The 21,710-nt window shown below is 27.6% G+C and overlaps 1 protein-coding gene across 1 annotated transcript in view; it reads right to left on the bottom strand.

The window, feature by feature from the left end:
- The window catches only part of LOC129960652 (protein O-mannosyl-transferase TMTC1-like), a 295,526-nt gene extending 274,384 nt beyond the window's left edge, over positions 1-21,142 (bottom strand). The window contains exon 1 of the mRNA XM_056074201.1: positions 19,481-21,142. Coding sequence (XP_055930176.1) covers positions 19,481-19,956 — 476 coding nt within the window. The 5' untranslated portion in view covers positions 19,957-21,142. The remainder of the gene's footprint in view (positions 1-19,480) is intronic.
- Positions 21,143-21,710: the final 568 nt, after the last annotated feature.

Here is a 21,710-nt window from a genome sequence, read left to right as displayed (position 1 = left end):
TTTTAGACGGCGCATCTTTTTTTCATCAACCTTATTAATATTCTGTTTCTCACAAATCTTACTGACGTATTATTTAACTACGAGAGATTTCTTCAGAGCATAAAAAATTACATATGCTCTTATGCATTAAAAAAGAATAAAGTAAATAATTTGACAAATTTGTAGTTATTTTCTTCCTTTTTTAGAAATTTTTGAATAAAACTTTAACCATTGCAAAAAATCGCAGTCCTTATTCCTAAAAAATTTATTTTTCTCAATTCTTATACTTTAAACTCTAAGATATGCTTCTTATGCAGAATAAGTAATTTTTGAATAAAATTCTTATATATTCTGAAAGACGGTAATCCAATAAATAATATTGGAATAATAATAAAAAAAACCATCAGTTAGTTACGAAAATCAAAATGATGGAATTTTCCTCCTAGCGTAAGCTCCTAAAATATTTATTCTGAAACTAAAAAGAATAAAGTAAATAATTTGACAAATTTGTAGTTATTTTCTTCCTTTTTTAGAAATTTTTGAATAAAACTTTAACCATTGCGAAAAATCACAGTCCTTATTCCTAAAAAATTTATTTTTCTCAATTCTTATACTTTAAACTCTAAGATATGCTTCTTATGCAGAATAAGTAATTTTTGAATAAAATTCTTATATATTCTGAAAGACGGTAATCCAATAAATAATATTGGAATAATAATAAAAAAAACCATCAGTTAGTTACGAAAATCAAAATGATGGAATTTTCCTCCTAGCGTAAGATCCTAAAATATTTATTCTGAAACTTGATTACATCTCTGGAATTATTGCAAACTCTTTTTTAGTTTTGAAATCGAATTGAAAGTTTTTCTAACAGTAGTTTGATATTTTGTATTAAATTTTGATTATATCCATACGCACTTTAGTATCCTTTTTTAATTTATACAATTTCTTTTTAATTCAGCAACACGTAAGATTTCAATTACTGGTTCAAAACATATGTTTGAGCGCTGCTAATTTCAGTCTTCAAAGTATTTTTCGCAAAATTTATTGCCGTCTACAAACTCGAACTCTCGTGCAAATAATTATTCCAGGGACTTTATCTACTTGTGCCTTTTTATAATAACCGACTTGAAGCCATTGTTTTTCAGTAACATCTTTCCACTGCAGATCGTTTCGTATCGTCTTTGTCACTAAAAGAAAATCGTAGAGATTACCGTAAGGATAAGTGAAAGCGCTTTTCCTGTGGCTTAAGATGTTACTTTTATTTTTTTATTTTTTCTACTTCAGCGTTAGCTATTTTTCTTATTTTTTATTTCATCTAAGACAGAAAGAAAATAAATTGAGCCTCGTTCCTTAGTCAAACCAGAAGAAGGCTGATATTTTTCTTAATTTAGGATTAGAAGGAGGATTCGCTTCTTCTCCATTAGTGCGTATCCATTTCGAATGAAAATCGCTGTTTTTGTGTTAACATGCATTTTCAGTTTTTTTTCTTTTTTTCTTTCTGAATGATGGAAAAATATTTTTTTAAAAAAAGAGGCAAAGAGGCATTCATCCAGTAGTCATTTTTCAAAAACATTTACTTACAAATACATAAAACTTCATTATTTAGTTGTATTTATTTGAAATTTAGAAAAAAGGGTTAAATATATAACTTAGAATAAAAGTATTTTTTTCGTAATTGCAGATTAGCATTTTACTAGATATTTTGGTATAATCAAATAAGAAAATGTTACTATTGATTTCAGAAAAATACTTTGAATTTTGGTAGGAATATTTTTATGATTATTTTGCACTTTTGTTCATGTTTTATATCAATTTTAATAAAAAAATTAAAATATCAGAAAAAGATCCCGTAAATTCCAATTACAATAAAGTTTATATTTATTAAACTTGTTTAATATTATACTTGGAGTTTCGAATATCGACATTAGTAGCAACAAAGAATAACTAGGTTAGATTTCAAGGAAATATTTAATAGTTTGAAGAAGCTTTTATTAAAATAGTTCTTAATCTAGAAATCCAAATATATTTTTCAAAATGTAATTTAGTTGCTATAAAGATTTAGGATTTTTCTTAAATCAATATATAACCAAACTATAAATATGCTAATTTTTATTAATGTTTTAAGCCCAATTAAATGTATAAAACAAAAACATTAAATGGATGTACATGCCTTGAAACATTCTGAAAAGAATACTGCAAAGCCATTCAGTGCCTTATACTAAACAAAACTATTCTAACACAAAATGCAAAACGGAGCTTCCTTAATAAGAGCTTACAATAACGGAGCTTACAATAATGCGTATCCATTTCGAATGAAAATCGCTGTTTTTGTGTTAACATGCATTTTCAGTTTTTTTTCTTTTTTTCTTTCTGAATGATGGAAAAATATTTTTTTAAAAAAAGAGGCAAAGAGGCATTCATCCAGTAGTCATTTTTCAAAAACATTTACTTACAAATACATAAAACTTCATTATTTAGTTGTATTTATTTGAAATTTAGAAAAAAGGGTTAAATATATAACTTAGAATAAAAGTATTTTTTTCGTAATTGCAGATTAGCATTTTACTAGATATTTTGGTATAATCAAATAAGAAAATGTTACTATTGATTTCAGAAAAATACTTTGAATTTTGGTAGGAATATTTTTATGATTATTTTGCACTTTTGTTCATGTTTTATATCAATTTTAATAAAAAAATTAAAATATCAGAAAAAGATCCCGTAAATTCCAATTACAATAAAGTTTATATTTATTAAACTTGTTTAATATTATACTTGGAGTTTCGAATATCGACATTAGTAGCAACAAAGAATAACTAGGTTAGATTTCAAGGAAATATTTAATAGTTTGAAGAAGCTTTTATTAAAATAGTTCTTAATCTAGAAATCCAAATATATTTTTCAAAATGTAATTTAGTTGCTATAAAGATTTAGGATTTTTCTTAAATCAATATATAACCAAACTATAAATATGCTAATTTTTATTAATGTTTTAAGCCCAATTAAATGTATAAAACAAAAACATTAAATGGATGTACATGCCTTGAAACATTCTGAAAAGAATACTGCAAAGCCATTCAGTGCCTTATACTAAACAAAACTATTCTAACACAAAATGCAAAACGGAGCTTCCTTAATAAGAGCTTACAATAACGGAGCTTACAATAATACACACTGAAACTCTATTAGCACATCTTTTATGACTTGAAAGTTTCGAAAGAAAAACAAAGAAAGACTTAAACAATTTTATTATTAATTTCGAACATTTCCCAAGGTGTTTTCGGTAGGCGATGACAAAAGTTAGAAGCCTTGTTTGTTTTAAATCTTCTCAAGCCGATTTACAATTGTTTCAAAAGTAGAACTTAACACTACAAGAACAAAAGTAGATAAGTACAAACATTAGGGATAACGCAGTATCATCGACAAGACGACAGTTCTGTTTTTATTTTTTTGGGGGTGGAAGTTTGGGCTGACGAGTAAAGAGAATTCTAGCTTTCAGAAAAGCCATTAAGGTGCATAGAAGACATGTGTTGGGACAATAAAACTAAAAGCCGAAATCCCAGGGAGCAAAACCCTATTCCCTCAGTGCCATGATCATGTCATTTAGAATGCTTCAAATAAAAACAATAAAAAATTGAGGAGGGAGGGTGAAAAAAAAAGAGATGCTTAAAGAGAAAACAGTTTCCGTGTCGTGATCTATGAAGAAAAACGGTTTACTAGATAAATTAGAAAAGTGAGAGAAGTGAAGAGAGCTTTGCAAGTTTTGATACAAGATGGTCTAAGCGGTCTGAGATACTCATTTCTTTTTGTCCATGATGAAGATAAATGGAATACAGAATACAACCTATAAATAAGAAATATACTTTATTGATTTATAATTTCAGGTTCCCAGTTATAAATAGAGACAAAGGCAGGAAAGACCTCAAAATATAAAGAAAAAACCAGTAATAAATGAGAGATAGTTGGACCTTTAAAGCAAAAAATAAGTAAATATATATATAATAAACATCGACTTTTTAAGGCCAGGTAGCTAACCGATATCATCCATTCCTTCTTTTAAACAATGCTTACGAATTGATGGCATTGATTGCTTATATTTAAGTTGGGTTTTTTTCATATGCACTGTCTTCAAAATTTGATTTTTTGATTTGATTGATGAATTTGTATATAAGCGCCATTTCACAGTATAATAATGCAATGCAAATTACTATTTTGGGAAATTCTATTAAATAAAATTGATCTTATTTAGTTTATAATAACAAGACGCTCATTTAAAATCTGGATTTTTATCCTTAAGAGTTAGAGAATTGCCTCAAAATGCAGATGAATCTATTCACACGGACTTCCATTTAACGAATTTTCTTCAGAGTCAATAACAATATTACATACCATTTATTTTCCATATTACGAAAGATAATCTCTATTTAACGAAGTCTTTTCAATATTTTTTATTTATATGTTTCTTTGGAACGCTACACAACTTCTACTTTGTAGAAGTTTCAACAAGATTTACCAAATCGACTACAGTAACTCCATCCTCCATTAAGGTACACAGAAGGTACAGTGTAGCCGAATATTCTGCGCACTGATGAAAACATTGTGATCCCAGAATATGTTACTGAGAATAACATATGGCAAAGTGAAAAGTAGTACAGACAGTAATACAGTGTATGATAGTGATGATAATGAAAGGTTATTAAAACATTCACAAAATAAAAGGCTAACAACATTTGAGGAAAAAGAAAAAGTTTAATGAAAACTTTTCAACACAGTTTAAGTAAACTGTTTTCTAGAACTGTTATATTTTTCAAACTATAAAAAACAGTAAAAATTTTTATGAAAAAGGTATTATTTACATTACCTGTAAGAAACAGGATTACAGATTTTTTTTTCTTCTTTTTTACATTTGGAACATGAGCTGAAGATTATAAAGTAAATACGTAAATTTCAGCATTGTTTCTTACTCGTTTATTATAAACGAATTTACAAATTTCTATTTAGTTAATTTACTATTTTTTTTCTACTGCAGCAATGAGTCTTCTTTAAATAGACTGTAGTTAATAAGCGTTTATTTGAATCTTAAGAATATATAGTGTTTGAAAGAAAATATATAGTCGTTAAAAGTTTAATGATTCCACATAACATTAAATCTCATTTAAAGCAAACTATCAAATACAGATAACGTTTTTGTTTATTTGAATGGGCAGTAAATTTACAAAAGCAATCAGAATCGAAAGAGACTTCTTTTTACACTATAAGAATTCTCATAATTCTTTCTTATCAGCCTTATTTTGTTTCATACTATAACCAATTAAATTAATGATGTATAAACAAACTAAATTAATGATTTGTAAACAAATATCAAGTAAAGATGCAGTTAAAAATAAAATATAGATAAATTGAAAATAACACATTTAAGTTATTTTTATGCCTGTTTGCATTTTAATATATTCAAAAATACTTCAAAGTTCTAACAAATATTTAAAAATAACAAGAAAGTTTTTGAAAATTTTTATTCAAAACTTTATGCAGAAAAATACTTCATTTCCACATAAAATTTTCTTGTATTATAACATTGAAAAATAGATAAATTTAGAATACAGAAAATAATAAGAAACCCTCGGTTTTATGATGACATTCTTGCTACATGTAAAATAAGTAAATTATTGCATGAAAATATTCCGTGATTGTTTGCTCATGGAAAATCTATGCCAATAAATGTCGCATCCACATCTCCTTTTTATTAAGGAAGCATTTTAAAAATGAGAAAATATTTAATTTACCAAGCAGAGTCACTTTCTTAAATAGATGATTAATATTGTCGTTTGCGTGTAAAATATATATGCCGATAATTTTATAAAACAGGAACAGACTTTTTTTTCTAGAAATAATTTACAAATATTTTGCTATATTTAACATTCTTTTTATTCGGAGAAGAAAAATTTAATAAATTATGTAAGAAGTAACCTTTTTAAAAATTAATTTAAAATTAAATACTAATTAACAAAAATACACAATTTCAGACTAACACTACATATATAATTAACTTCCTTTTCAAAGTAATGACTACGATATATTTATATAATTTGACAGAGAGCTATTAAGATCTTTATAATGAAGAGTTAGAAAGTTTTAGTGTAATATCTTTCAACACTTCGTCATCTAACATGTTTGTTCAGCAAATGGAGCTCATTTAACATCAAACTGTTATCCAATTAATAAATACCTTTAAAAGGTAATCCTTGTTCAAATTCTTTATCAATAAAGCTGAAAGTTAAAGAATAGGAAGTTTTTCCTTGTATTAATTAGGTAATCCTTGTTAGTTTAAAAATGGTATAAGTTTAATAAATTTTAATAAATTTTACTTTTTTCAAACTGAATTTCAAAAAAAAATAAATGTAAAAATATATTTATAATTCAATTAAGAATTCTGTACGAGTGTATTAATCAAAAATTTAAATTATCAAAATATGCAGTAATTACACCGTATGTTAATGAGAAATAATTCTTATGAACTTTGTACAGAGAGATTAATATGTGAAATCCGAAATAGTATAGATTTTTGACTATCTATAAAAAAAAAATAACTCGCATTTGTAATTTAATTTTTTTAATGAAAATGTTGAGAATTTTTTTTTCTTTTCCTCAAAAGGAATTGAAACAGTTGAAAATAAGGCTTTTCTCTAATCCATTCTCTATCATAAAAATATTTTTATGAATGGAATGAAATGACAGAGGAACATTAAAATGTATCTGAAAATAAAATATTCACGTAAATTAATAAATTGTCAGATTTTAAAATTTTTATTAGCATCTAATAAAAAATTATAGTGAAAATTAACCCACCTACTATTGTAAAATATGCAAAACTATTTTATTGACTTAAGCGTTTTTTAATTAAAATTAGAAAAACGGTCGATTCAATCAAGTTTTAATTTCTGCATAAGTTATTAATTTTCTGCATAAGTTATTAATCGTTATATTAGTAATGCAAATTTTATTTACAAATGCTGAAAAATAAGAAACTTTGTTTTTTAGAATATTTAAATAAATAAATAAAAACATAAAAGCATTGTCAAAAAACGCCTTAAAATCAAAGAGAAATCTAAAAATGTAGAGTAGTTGAAATTGTAAAAGTGGCAAACGTTTTGTTAATATCTAAATAATTGAATATTTAATTAATTTTTGTTTTTTGAAACGTTGACTTCACTCTTTCTCTTGTCTTATATAAAAGGAGAACACATTTTTTTTTTTTTTGAATTTGACACAGATGTTTAGGAAGAGTTGTAGAACCTGCCTACATATATACATACATGGTTACAATTATTTATTTGTATTAAGATTCTGTAACATTAGTAAGCTAAAAGCTACAAAGAAGTATTTCAATTGGTAAGCTATATTTGAAAATGCCGAACTATATTTAAAAAAATTGGCGGCTTACTCTGTAAAAATTTTAATTTGTGTTCTCTTTCGAAAATGTTGGGGTGCATACGACCGTTGATGACGTATCTAGGGGTCATTAGTCTTCATATATTATTCTTCATATATATTAATCTATATATATTATCGTTCATATATATTAATCTTCATTGTTTGTTTCGTTTTGCCAATTATTTTAAACATATAGATGAAAGAGAAGATGACATTCTTGATATCAAAAACAAAAATAATTAATTCTATGATAGCTGAGTGAATGAAATGTTTTTTCCAGTAAAACAGTTTAAAAAAAGTTAAAAATTAAAGAACTATGCAAGAAAGTATGGAAAAATGTACCATACATTATCATAAGTAAAAGGCAAGAATTGAAAGCAAAAAATATACGAATTAAATTAGTGATCACAATATTCGAAATCTTGCATGTCTTGAAGGGTGACCTTGTAAACATTACAACAGTGGATCAAGCTTTAATAAGAAGAAAAAATATTGATCATCAAGAAGATTATGTTAGGGTTTGCAATTTCTACAGAGAAGATAAATATATGTCTTCAAATTTGTTATGTCTAAAAATTCTCGGCGAAGGAGCAATAACTTAACTTTCGATTTGACTAAAAAATACAAACAAAACAGCGCGAATTTTTTGCAAGAAGTTAAAGCGGTGAGAAAATACAAGAAATAAATATTCTTACATGCAAAAAAATGCAGTTTAGATTTGTCAGACGCCTGGAACGTCTGACAAACGTCGGACGTTGTGTTAGGACACCTTTTATAAGAAAAACGGAACACTTTTTGGAAAATCTGTAGAAAGAAAGTATTATGAGAGTCTGAAATATCACTCAGATTTCTAGAAAAAAATGAGGCATTCCATTCTGTAATTATTCTAAAAACGCAATAGATTATAAAACTATTTTGATAATATAGTAAAATAATCATTGCAGTATTGAAAGAACACGATAAAAATTGTTCACGATAAAACTGATTTCATAATGCTGATTTTTAAATACAAAATTGGAAAATACCCAATTTAGTTATCTTAATGTCCTGTTTTAATAGTTCTTTTTATATTATTCAGAAGGGAGAAACTTTGTAATTTTGAACACGGCCAAAAGGCAGGAGCGACTCGAAAACTCCTCCTTTAACTTCTACACCACACCAACTGGAGTAATTTCTATCCCGAAGAGTTTAAGATGTACCGAAGGTGCGTATACGGCTATTTTTTTGATATAATAGGGTTTCGAGCTTGGAATTGTTTGACTCTAAAACCTAGATTCTACTATTAGATCACCGAGGTTCCAAAAAGCAATGAAACATTAAATACGAAACGATTATGTGAAATTGGTTTTGTTTTACGTAATGTTTTAAAAAATTTTCTCTAAAAGTTTTCCAAAAGTTTACTGGCATCAAAATAATTAAAAACTTTTAAAATTAGAGTATTTTGGTGAAACATTAAAAAAAATTACAAGGAAAAATATTTTAACTTAAATGAATTCCATTGCATATGTTTACAATAATTATTAGAAGCTTAATGTTAAAAGTAAATCAAAATACTTGGTCTAATTTTTCCTCTTTGCTACTATCTGCTACAATATAATACAAACTTTTCACAAAGAAAAATGTGTTTGCATATGTTATAAAAAAATTTTGCGTGACGTCAATATTAAACATTTAACCTAAAAGTTTAATTCAATTTCCATCTTCCCTCATGCTTTGCACTGTATCTGGAGGAAGTCAAAATAGTTTTATAAGAAATGTTCGATTTTTCTTCTTTGCGTTATACATTCGCTTGGAACAGCATTTTCTAGCCTTTTAGCCGGACGATTGAGGGCGCTACCGCATTTGATTCGTATCTTCCCCGTCATCTGACGCGGCTAAAATTACAAGATCCGTCAGTACAAGTGTCATTTTAAACGGGTCGTTCATATATAACTAAACTCGAATCTTTCCCATATCTCAGATTTGCCAATTCAACCACTAATCGATTCCATTTTTTTAATAAAATTCTATGTCCCGATATAAAGTTTTTTTGGACGAGGGGTGCGCAAATTTGAATTATTAGCTGATTTTGAATAATTAGCTGAACACACATCCCTTTCATTTCTAAATAGAAACTATTATAGCATCAATGAAGAGCTTGACTGAAATCTTGATTTTTTTAAAAAATCATTAACTTTAAATTCTGAATATTCATCCACATAAAAGACTGAAATATCTCATATCACCTATTTTTAAATTGTATTTATACACTTCGTTCAGAAAATATGCCATAATTGATTAGAACATTCAGACTGGATTCGAACTTTTTTTTCAGACTTCTAAAAACAAAATTGGACCTAAATGCTTTTCGCCTCATGAGCATTTATGGTAGAAACTAAAGAGTCAATAAATGAAGTTAATCCTCAATTCTACAGTCACAAAGCGTTGCCTTGAAGTATCACTCCGAGAAAAAAAATAAAAAGAAAATAAACATTAAGAAAAAAAAATCTGTATTTAACTCTGATTAGTAGGAGCGGCACATGTTGAGGGTGATTTTTTTTTCAGTGGATGTTTTGGCAGTTGTAACTGTTAAGGTTTCGTTTTCTTTTCTGTGTTCCTTTTGGCTGAAATGGGATCACGCTACCATACCGTTAATCACATCGCCATCAATGATTCATTTCTGTTTCAGATTGGAAGTCTCAAGAGATTTCACCCGGTACTCTGTATAAATATGCTTGACACTTCACGACCTTCTGCAGTTATAAGAAACCTACATATTCTTTTTTTTGTATAAGTAAAAGAAGATAAAAAAAATAAATAAAAAAGATCGTGCCCTTTAAAGAATAATGATTATCTGTTTCTAAGAAACAGTTCAGTGAAAACTAGAATTTTGTACAGTTTTAAGCATTTTATAAAAGTATACACTAACATGCGATGAGGGTTAATTGAGTACTTGAAATCTACAGCAGTTTATAAAAATATATACTAATATGCAATGAGGGTTAACACAGTGCTTGAGTTCTACAGCAATTTATAAAAGTATATAAAATAAATAACGATGGAAGTAAAATTTACTGACAAAAAAAATTGCCTAAGTAATTTTTTTTTACCTCATTTTTAATTTCAACTTTCCCATTCTATACATTGTCATGATCTGCTTTATCATAGATTGATTTAATTGAATTATACTGTCTACGTAGCATTTAATCACATTATATAATTATAGCATTATATATAAACAAACAAAAAAACAGAAAAAAGTATTTAGTACGACCCAACATCCGGGAAATTTCCGCATGCCTCCTCCGTTTGTAGGCAGAAAAAATAAATATCATCCTTGAGACCAAAATTCATTATATATTATAATATAATATATTATATTCGCATAATGCTTTGTCCGTGAAACGCTATTCTTCGATCCCATCACCTGCCGACAAAAAACTATTGTTACCAGAATAAAAAGTACAAGTTTGAAAGTTTCGAATTTAATTCTGTCTCATTGAAAAAGATGGCCTATAATTTCCCGATGGAAATTACGCTAATAACCGCATGCCTTCTCCCTTTGTCGTCACAAAAAATAAAAATCATCCCTCAGACATAAATTCATTATATAATATTCGCATAATGCTTTCTCCGTGTTATCTTTTGAGCACGATAACCAGAGAAGTTTTGATTGAATTTGAACCTTAAAAGATATGTCTTTCTTTGCAGGGAGGGGGAGTGTTAAAGTCTCACTGTCGAGTTTGTAGATGGGTCATTCAGCGCATGAAAAGGATGGGAGGGGGATTCTCTTCTCCATACAACTCTAATTACTAAACGAAAAAAATATTAGAAAAATAACATTCTCATTATAATGAATGAGTTTCTTATTTTTAAAAAAAATTTGTATCTGATATCCCTTAGAAATTAAGAATTAATAACCTAACTTATATATATCAACTCTCCGACATGCATTTAAATTTTATTATTAACTGAAAAAACAACGACTTTGTTGTAGAATCTCGGCTCTGGGACAGGAGGTTTTCAGCTTCAATTCCACTGAAGATCTGTCATATATATAAGTAGTATACTTATCTCTATTCAAGACAAAAAGGAATATATCTTTGCTTTGTAGACAGAACTTTATAAATAATGCTTTAGTTAAATAAATGGTCTTGTGTGAATAAATGACTATTTGCGTGTCTATGTGGATTTATTTCAGCTTTATTTTTACCCGAGATCAGTGTAATCAGTTTTCAATGTGAACGTAATCGATTGCTTCTGCAATAAACGATAATGAACATTTTTCAATAATTACTGAATGGAGTATGCTTGAGCGTTTGATAATTAACTGCTCAAAGACGATCGTTGCTAATGTGCCTAGGTTTCATTCAATGATATTTTGTCTGTTATATTTTGCATTTCCTTTCAAACTATTCGATAATTTTATTATCGATGGTTTGAACATTATTAGACAAAAAAATGTGCATTATATTCCTGTGTTAAAATCTGTTTTAGCAGATTTTTCTGAATATTTTTCTATATTTAACTGTTGACATTATTATTTAATTTGAGTTTTTATTAATACTTTTTTTTTACAGTTCGTCACATTTATTGCCCCATTACAGATTCCGAAAGAAGTAACTGATAGGCCAAGGAAGTATTCATAAAATTAATTGAATTTACCCTTATTTGATCTGTGGCTTAATTAAACAATTTCAAAAGAAAAGAAATCTGAAATACAATTAACATAGTTGATAGGACTCTTTCTAATACGTGACTTCTTTAGATATTCGCACTGAGTGCTAGGAGATTAAAGAAATGCACCAAGGAGTTTTTATTGAGTTCACTTGTTAACGGAAATAAAAAAAAACGAAATCGGCAAACAACTTCATGATTCTTTGGCGTGTAATACCACTTTCAGAAGAGAGGAAAAAAATATATTTCTCCTCATGAGGAAATTAAATTAAGAGCCTGAAATTAAAAGATAAACTTTGTATATGCTAATGAAGAGATTTAGAAAAGAATAGAAACATGCAGGTAGAAGTCTATTTTAAATATTCCATATTTTGATTCTGATTTTAAACTTATTTCTGATCTTTTCTTCCAAAAAAAAAGACAGCAGTAACTTTTTCTTTCTCCTTCAATATCCTTGGAAGAAAGCCAAAATAGCCATTGTGGTTGGCGCACATGCATGCCAAGCAATCGAGATTATTTCACTACGGGAAAAAAATAGTCTTTGTTTTCCTGACTGTATTCTGTATACATTTTACCGTGAAATATGTCTTTTTGAGTAAGGCACTAGTTTTTAAGAACATCCTTGCATTTATGAAAAAAGGAAAAGAAGTTACCAATGTGTTTCCCTAAAAAAATTAAATAAAAGTAAGTCTTTTTCACTGAAATATACGATTCTGAACAGTTTAGAGGAAGAATGAAACCTCGAGAAGACATTTCATATTTAACGAAAGAAAGCATCAATATTTTGTGCAGCTTTAACGCCTGCATAGCATTTATAATACATTAATCACCTATTTGTTTACAAATGTGGTATATGTACATTATATAATGTATAAATAAGGCTTTATAATAAATTAAATTTACATGTATAGTAATAATTTAAATATATAATAAATAAATTTTTTCAATAGAACATTTCTCAAAAGAAGGTTAATTTTAATAGTAAAATTTGTTATAAAAACTGTGAGCCAATAATTTAAGTCATATCTGACCTAATTAAAATAAAAATACTATTAAAATTCAGTATAATAAACAGCGTTTATATTAACAGAACTATAATTTGTTACTAGTTTGAACAGCAGAGGTCTTAATCAAGGTCAAACAAATTATTTAGAAAAATAAATTCTATGAAGTATTACGCGTATTCTAAATATGAAATGCATGATAAATAGTTTTAAAAATAATAAGGCAGCAAAACGCTTTTTATACGACAAATAATTAAAGTATTCAAATCTTCGAAATGTTTTTATAATTTGACACAATGAACCATAAATATTTTTATTGATTATATATGCATGATTCTATTTATAAAACATTAAACAATATGAATTAACATTTTTTTTAAAAATTATATCAAGTTGTATGAAATCATTCATCAATTTTCAGAACAAATTTTCATTAGACGTAACGGTAAATCTGGAAGTGATATTTCCCTTATCACGTATAATGACGAGCCCATGCGAATTTGCGCTAAATTATAGCGTTTTTGAAATAAAAATATATAATTCAGTTATTAGTAACTAATATTGTTAAATCAATGATCCCTCTTAAAAACATGAAGTAACCTTTAATTTTGTGTAAAGACCGAACAAAATTCTTTACGCAAAATACATCAATCAAAATAGACGAAAAAATTAATAAGTTTAGGAACTACATTAATTTTGATGGAGAAAAACCTTTAAACAGCCAAGACAATTCGTTTTATTCATGTTCTTTAGATACATCTTAATGATGCTTCAGGATTGAAATCTGTTCTGAAAATAATCGCGTTGAAGGGTGCTTTTGATAAGTTACTTATGATTCTACCATCTGTGTCGAAGCACAATTTTAAACAGTACGTTTCTAAATCCGCAGTCTTTTATATAAATTATTCCCAGAATAAATTTTTCTATTTAGAAAATCTAAACACCACATTGCTACAATGATATTTTGACGCGACGGCTCATTCTATATAGTACAATATTAACGAAGTTGATATATACAGCTTTTACATGCATGAAACTTAAAGTAATTGAACAAAATTTTTGATATGCCTATTAGTAGCAACAAAAATTTGGAATTAGATTTCAGGGATTATAAAGTGAAGGGATTACTTATATTAATTGTACACAGAACATCCTGACAATATTGCACTCTTGAAAAAAATCATAGGAGTTAGTCAATGAATAAAAGCATACTATGCATGGCAATGGTAACTACAGAGTTTCAAAAAAGCATTGAATAAGGCTGAGAAGTTGCCTGATAAAAGATATTAATCATAATAAATATCCATATATAATTAGCAGCAGGCATCAAATGCAATATTTAGGTTAACAGAATAAAAAATACATAACATAATTAAAAAATACAAATTTCTAAATCTTCAATACACTTTCTAATTACAAAATCTTTGTTGAAGCAATTCAATTTTATACACAAAATGTATTCCTCTTAACCGAAAAATTATAAATGCTAATACCAACAATTATAAGAAGAGATTCCGGTATCATATTGCAAAAAAATAACTAGAATATTTAGATCTACATATAAAAAAAAATTTTCTAGACCTTTCCTGAAATGATCCTTGTCAGCTGATCAAACTTCACACAAGTACTTGAATATCATCTTCACAATATAAAACACGATACGGCGATATTTTGACAATTTATTTAATATCAAGGGTAATGTATTTAGCTCTTATGTTAAAGAAGAAAAAAAATCGAAGAAAGATTTGACGGTTTATATCATGCACAGCATCGAACATTTCTATATGTTCGGAATTTAAATAACTTAAAATGTTTTCGCTTCCAAATAACAATGACAACAAAGAATCAAGTACCATACTCGCCAAAATATTACACCACGCAAACCTTAAGTTAATTATAAAAATCTTCTTTGCTAATCTCATGTTCCATTTCGAAATTAAGACCTTTGCATTGCAGTTTTAACGAGTAGTCGAAAATTATAGAAATATATTCTGCTTTTTGATATGTTAAAATGTTTTTACAAATTATCAAAAAAATATTAATATATTAATTGATTTGTAAAACCGGTATGCTCCAAGATTACATTGTAAATGAGACGCAAAACCACTGAGAATTACGTTGAAAATCACCCTGAAAAGTAGAAAATGGATCATTTATAACTTCCTCTCTTAATCCCAGACTACAACAATATTCATCAAACTTCCATAAATTGCAACCTCGCGTCTATCTCATTCATCGTTCTCTTAATTTATCTGTCTCTAATCTTGCGTTTCATTTCTTGCAAAATTTACGTTACTCTCCAATTAATGGCCATTTATAGTCTGCGACTTGAATTAACGTATTCAGTGTCATGACCTCAACCGACAGTAAGTACCAAGGCCATACAATGCATTATTTAGCTTATCAGATTTGAAAATTTGATAATAAACTAGCCTTTGATAAACTATTTATCAGTTCAATTAATGTAGGAAATTTTACAATAAAGAAACCACGATGAATGCATATCTATAGAAAGTTTTAAAATGTTTAGTCGATTTATAATATAAGCAAAATTTTTCGGAATTCAGTTTTTCTATATATAATACATGGAAGAACCTACGGTAATTATATTTTGAATCATTACACAACTTCTAAAATAAAAAAGGATTTGATGCCCTGAGACAAGAGTTGACTACTCGAAACAAGAGTCAGATGTCTTAATTGTGCCATTGTTCTTGTTATAAAACTGGGACGATTAAATTTATCTTTGGCGAATGAAAACGTCAAAAAGTTTCAATTCATAGAATATGTAAAGCTTTTGAACTAAGCATTAATTTACGAACAGCTTAAGATTGCACATATTTGATTAAAATTGTCTTTATAAAAAAGTTATACTAAAAGATGATAATGATGAAGATGTTAATAACTTGCATTGCAGCAATCACTATTTCTAAATAAACTCTGCACAGAAGTTCGCAAAAAAAAAAAAAAAAAAAAAAAAAAAAACGCTAAATTAATTTTTTTGTAGTCAGCAAAATAAATAAATAAATAAAGTGCTTTACATACATAATTTTCATGGATATCGAACCTTTAATCTGTTATATATTTACAATATTAAACAGATTCATTGTAATGTTCGTAAAATACAAATAGTTTATTCAGTCTCACAACAACATATTTTTCCAATTCTTTAGAAAATTTCTAAATAAATATCGTGGAAAATGAAACTTCGTAAATCAGAAGCTTTAATCAGTGTTGGATAAATTTTAAAATAGTACGGTTTATTTTAAACATTATGAAAAGCACATGCATTTAATCACATTATAATAAAAAGTTACAAATAAATACTCATTCCTAAGATTCATTACACATTAACAAGTACAAACACACTTTCATATTCCAACATTACATACATTAAAAGATTAATGACATGACGCAAAAGAATTTTCGCATTAATTTTCCTTTAAGCATGAATTGGCAATACCCGCCAAGAAAAAGCAGATGAAACAATTCGTAAGTCTTGTTTCTAAAGTAACCTGAATTTAAATTGTACCACAATTTTATTACATCTTTACAACAGATAATTTGTATTTTTCAGATCAGAAATAAAAATAGGAGTATGCAAGTCCTTTAATTCCTCCATTTATGTCCTCACAGGCTGGTGGAGGGGAAATTAGTCTATGATCACTGTGTCATAGTTTTAAATTAATTTTTAATCAAATTTCCATTGTTGGAAAAGTGCTTTCTCTCTATATTTTTTTAAATAATGATAAATATGTTTGAAAACTTTTTTTATGTTCATTTATTTCTTGATAGTATCATTGAAAACTAGTAGTTTAACCTCTTTTAGAATCCTGATTGAGCTCTCTCCTCTTTATTTAAGTTTTTAATTTTTTTCACGAGCTGATACTCATACATCTTTAAGAAATCTAAATTTATTGTGAGATAAAACCGTAAGGAATTTTTTTTGAAAATGGATAACAATTTATAATAGCAAATTATCACTTTAATTTTCAAAACAATTTTCATGAATTTATCAAGACTATCAGTTTTTATATAGCTGAAACAGAATATCAATTCATGATATTTTCTTTAAAAAAAATGGTCAGAGAGAAGAGGAAATCAATTTCTTAAATTATCTATTATTATAATAAATGGTGTAGTGAGGAAACTAATTCTTTTAATCAAACAGAACTGATAATAAAATATTTTAAATATTGAGATAATATATAATGGGAGATAAGAAAAATAAATTTTAATATTAGTTAATGAAATATCTATAAATGAATTAAGATTTTTTTATTTTTAAATTATTTTTAAAGTCAGGTTAATTATGTAAATTATAGTAAATACGGAATTTCTTCAAGCCTTTATTCATTTCTACTTACTTAAATTTGCATTTTGTTTCCAATTGTGTTTTTTTTTATCCAATATTCCGAGGATACTTTTTTTTTATATTTAAATATTCTTTACAAATAAATAACTTTTTTCAAATATTTAAAAGAGTTTGTTTTAAAACTTTAATGCATATGAATTAACAAATAATTCTTAGATAGAAATTTGTTTGAAATTGTTCATGTATGTTCTTTTAAAAATTTTAATAGGGTGAAGATTATATTATAAACGATTTCAAAATAATACGCTGAATACGAAATTCTCTAATTCTGGAAATAATTTGTATCTTGAGATAAATCAAGTAATTGCACTCCTTCTGAATGGACACATTTGATTTAACAAATAAATTACTTGAGAAATGATCGATTTCCGAAATTCCTCGCAACTCCTTAATCGGCTGAGATTCCATTAAAACTTTCTCAATAAGTTGTTGACGACAAATTTGGAGTTTATTCAGGAGTATACATTAAATATTTGTAATATTCTAATTCTGGACTAGAGTAGGCGTATGCACTTTGCAATACTGCCTTCAAGCAGAAAGGCGTATTTTAATCCCTCGATTCAAGTTTGTTCCACTCTTGTTCATAATGAAAGGCTCGCATTATTCTTCCCTATTTCTGGGAAATTTTATTAAATGGAAGAAAAAGTTTGTCAGACGAATTGAATCACAATTATTCGTAATGCATTTTGAATTAAGATTTACATAATTCATAAGATTAAATATTTATTGCAAATTTGTAAATTACCAGAATCTTTCAGAATATTCACACTGGCTCTTTTTATGCAACAAAAGATGATTTTTTTTCTTTGATTGTAAAAAAGAAAAAAGTTAAATTTTTCAAGCTCATTTAAAATATTTAGAGTTCGAAATGCAATTTTTGTTCTAATCGAAGGCATTTTTTTCATGAAAAGTGAAATATTTGAAATAAAAAGTTTGATTATTACGACAAAACTGGAAAGGAATATAAATATTTCAACACTGCCAACATGCATTCAGGATAAGATTTTATGCATGTTATGCCGAAGAATAACCATTTGTTTACTATAAAACATTTAAAAATTTAAATCTATTATTTTTTAAACAAGTTATTTTTTAAATTCTGTTTAATTTATCAAAGCTTTTATATTTGAAAAACTAGTTAAATGTTTTTATAATTCAACTAATTTAATTTTTATAATAATATTTTTTTATTATTTAACTAATTATTATAAAAAATTTTATAATTTAATTTTTATAATAATATTTTTTTATAATTTAAATAATTTAATTTTTATAATAATATTTTTTATAACTTAACTAATTTAATTGTTTAATAATTTTTTTATGATTTTTAATTATTAATCTTTATAAACTAATATTTTTACAACTTTTTAAAAGATTATAATAATTATTTTTATAATATAAATTGATAAATAATTGTAATTATAATAATTAAAAATCTTTAAATAGATAAACTCTTTAAATAGATGTACTGATTTTTCATTAAATTTTAACAAAGTAATTAAAGGCAACTTTAATGTTTTTGAAAGTCTATAAAAGTTTTAAATTTTTTAAAGTTTCATAGATTTCCACTCTCATTTAACAATTTTTTGTTATTCAGACAAGTGCCTAACAGTGCCTTAATTATATTATATATATTATGTTCCAAAAATGTTATCTTCGACAGTATAACTTATGATGACGGTTTAATAGAATTGAGATTAGCAGTTGAAAATTTTAAACTAAACTTTTCTCTATACTTGAAACTTTTTTTTTTTACGGTGAATATAAAATAAGTTTAGAACTATCCTTTTTATTACTATATTTACACTCTAAAATTAAATTTTCTTGAGATAAATCATCGTAAAACTTATATATTGATATATCCTATAGTCCCATCCTGAAGGAGGCATATAAAATTGAAAATAAAATTTACTTCTAAAGATACTTTTACTGCATTCATCCACAAAAAGAAACTTTTATTTTCGAGATAATAAAACAACATTTGATATACGATGCATCTTGCCGATAAGAAGAAGAAAAAATAACTTACCGAAAGGTAAGTACTGTGAAGGGACGATAAGACTTGTGGCTACTGGGATCTGACATCGGTTTCCCCCAGAAATCGTTGAAGAAAATCTCGCTGACAGGATTCTCGCCAATAACGTCAGGATTCATGGTAATCGAGACCAAATCATCGTGGACGAACTCGCCGTCCAAAGAATTCGCATAGCAAGCGATGCAGGCGACTATGACTACTAAGTACACAAATGTATCCATTATGATTGTCATTACAGACTGATTTCTAACTCTGGACGTGAGATTCATCAATTGGGACCACAATGCCAGGGAACGGGGCGAAGTACGACGATGAGTGGATTTCGATTTCGAGGCATTCTGAGTCCGGCGGGTGTCTAGTGAATCCCTCTTACGATATCTCGGATGACTCGAGGATGGGTAGAGACAGGATGTTGTAGACGTCGCTTGGTACGACGGGGAATTCATCCAGATATCTCGTCCCATTTTCATAGCTCTGGAGATTTAAAGAATGCGAATTTCTTAAGACAAAAGAATAAGAGCTTCGTTCTTGGAAGGTGACTTTTTACTGTGCGTTTGGATAACGTTTCTCTTCCTCAATGAGCTTCATAAGTATATCTTGCATTTTGAAATGATCAGTGGGTTATTTCTGGTTTTCGTCTTTTAAAGCAAAATTTCGGTGAGATTTTTATGCAATTATCGAATAACTTTTTTTTTTTTTTTTTTGTTCTAGTATCACACTTCGAAACGAAATTTGTAGTAACCGGAATTGTTCGAAAAAATAGCCGTCGGCTACAAAAATAGATTTTCAATGTTCTCGTCAAAAAGAAGTTGGGATGAATCAAAAAGTTTATCTGGCGAAGTAAGTTCGTCAAACAAAATGTCAGTCAAATACAGTTCAGAACAATCGATTCTTTAGATAAAGTTTATGTTTAAAATTTTTCAATTCCTCCAAATTTTTTTAGTTCTTTTATAACATCTAATCACAACTTCATAGAATATTTGACCACCAAGAATGAAAGATGATAAATACAGTAACAGAATGTTTGTAAATTATCACTCCGTATCAAAGAGAAAAGTTGCAAAACTTTTTTCCCTTTAAGTATAACAGCAACTTTTTCCAATAAATATCACGACACAAATATACAGTTACGTTTCGATTATGTTGATCACAACAAGAAATTTTACTTTTTATATAAAATCCATTTAACACTTATTTATAAGATATCATAATATTCACATTTAACGACAAACATCAATTACAAAAAGTTACACCACATTTATAGTCTAAATATCAGTGTTTTAACTACTTTTACGGGACAAGAATTCTACACTAGCGTTCTATTCAACTAATTGTGATTCTGAATAAATATGAGCATTTATTTTCACCTACTGATTCTTCTCGGCCACAAACATCAATCAATCAATGATAAGAGTTCAATTGATGGAATTTTCTTATCATAATCCATAAATTCCGATTCGGAGCAATTTAAATTACCTGCCCGATTCGTCTCCTGTCCATGCGAGAAAACTTTTTTCTAAGTTTCCGTTAAAATCGAAAGTAATTCTGAACCTCGTGGATAACATTGGGAGAGAGCAATGATAAAGTTTGGGAAGAGAGTGGACGACTGTCCCGCCACGAACTCATCGAAACGAAAACTGTGTGCAAGAGAACCGATACGAGCTCCACTCTGCGCCGTCGGATACTGTGTTTGCTTATTTGCGCTGTTCGGTCGCCAAGAGGGCCGTGGATATCGCCAAATCCGTCACACAAGTTGGTAGACCTCTCTCCTCGATGGATTGTATCTCTTCAATAAGATTTCCGGATGATTTTATGCCATTCTCACATGCACAGGAGAATAATTTGTTTGATAATTAAGTAACGCTCTGCAATATTTTTTTACAGATTTAGAATTCAGTTAGTGAAAGCTCACCTTGCACGTTTTCGGGAGGGGTAATTATTTCGGTGATCAACGGATAATTTAATGCTAGTGGTTGAAATATATTGCGGAACAGGGGCTCTTTTTTTTTTAATGTCTCTTTTGTTAGCACTTTTGCTTATACTGGAAACAGGACATTTTTTAATTATTTTTGATGAGTGTAAGCGATAAGAAAAGATGTTTTACTCTACTCACGCACTTGTTTAGTCATTCTTATATTACCTGTAATAAATAATGTCTATTTTTGAAGCATTTCTAAACGAATTTTAGAACAACTGCTCTTTATATAAAATATTTGCTATGCTT

The sequence above is a fragment of the Argiope bruennichi genome, chromosome X2 (assembly GCF_947563725.1).
Source record: "Argiope bruennichi chromosome X2, qqArgBrue1.1, whole genome shotgun sequence".
NCBI classification, from domain to species: domain Eukaryota; kingdom Metazoa; phylum Arthropoda; class Arachnida; order Araneae; family Araneidae; genus Argiope; species Argiope bruennichi.
This window is presented reverse-complemented; position numbering and strand designations above follow the sequence as displayed.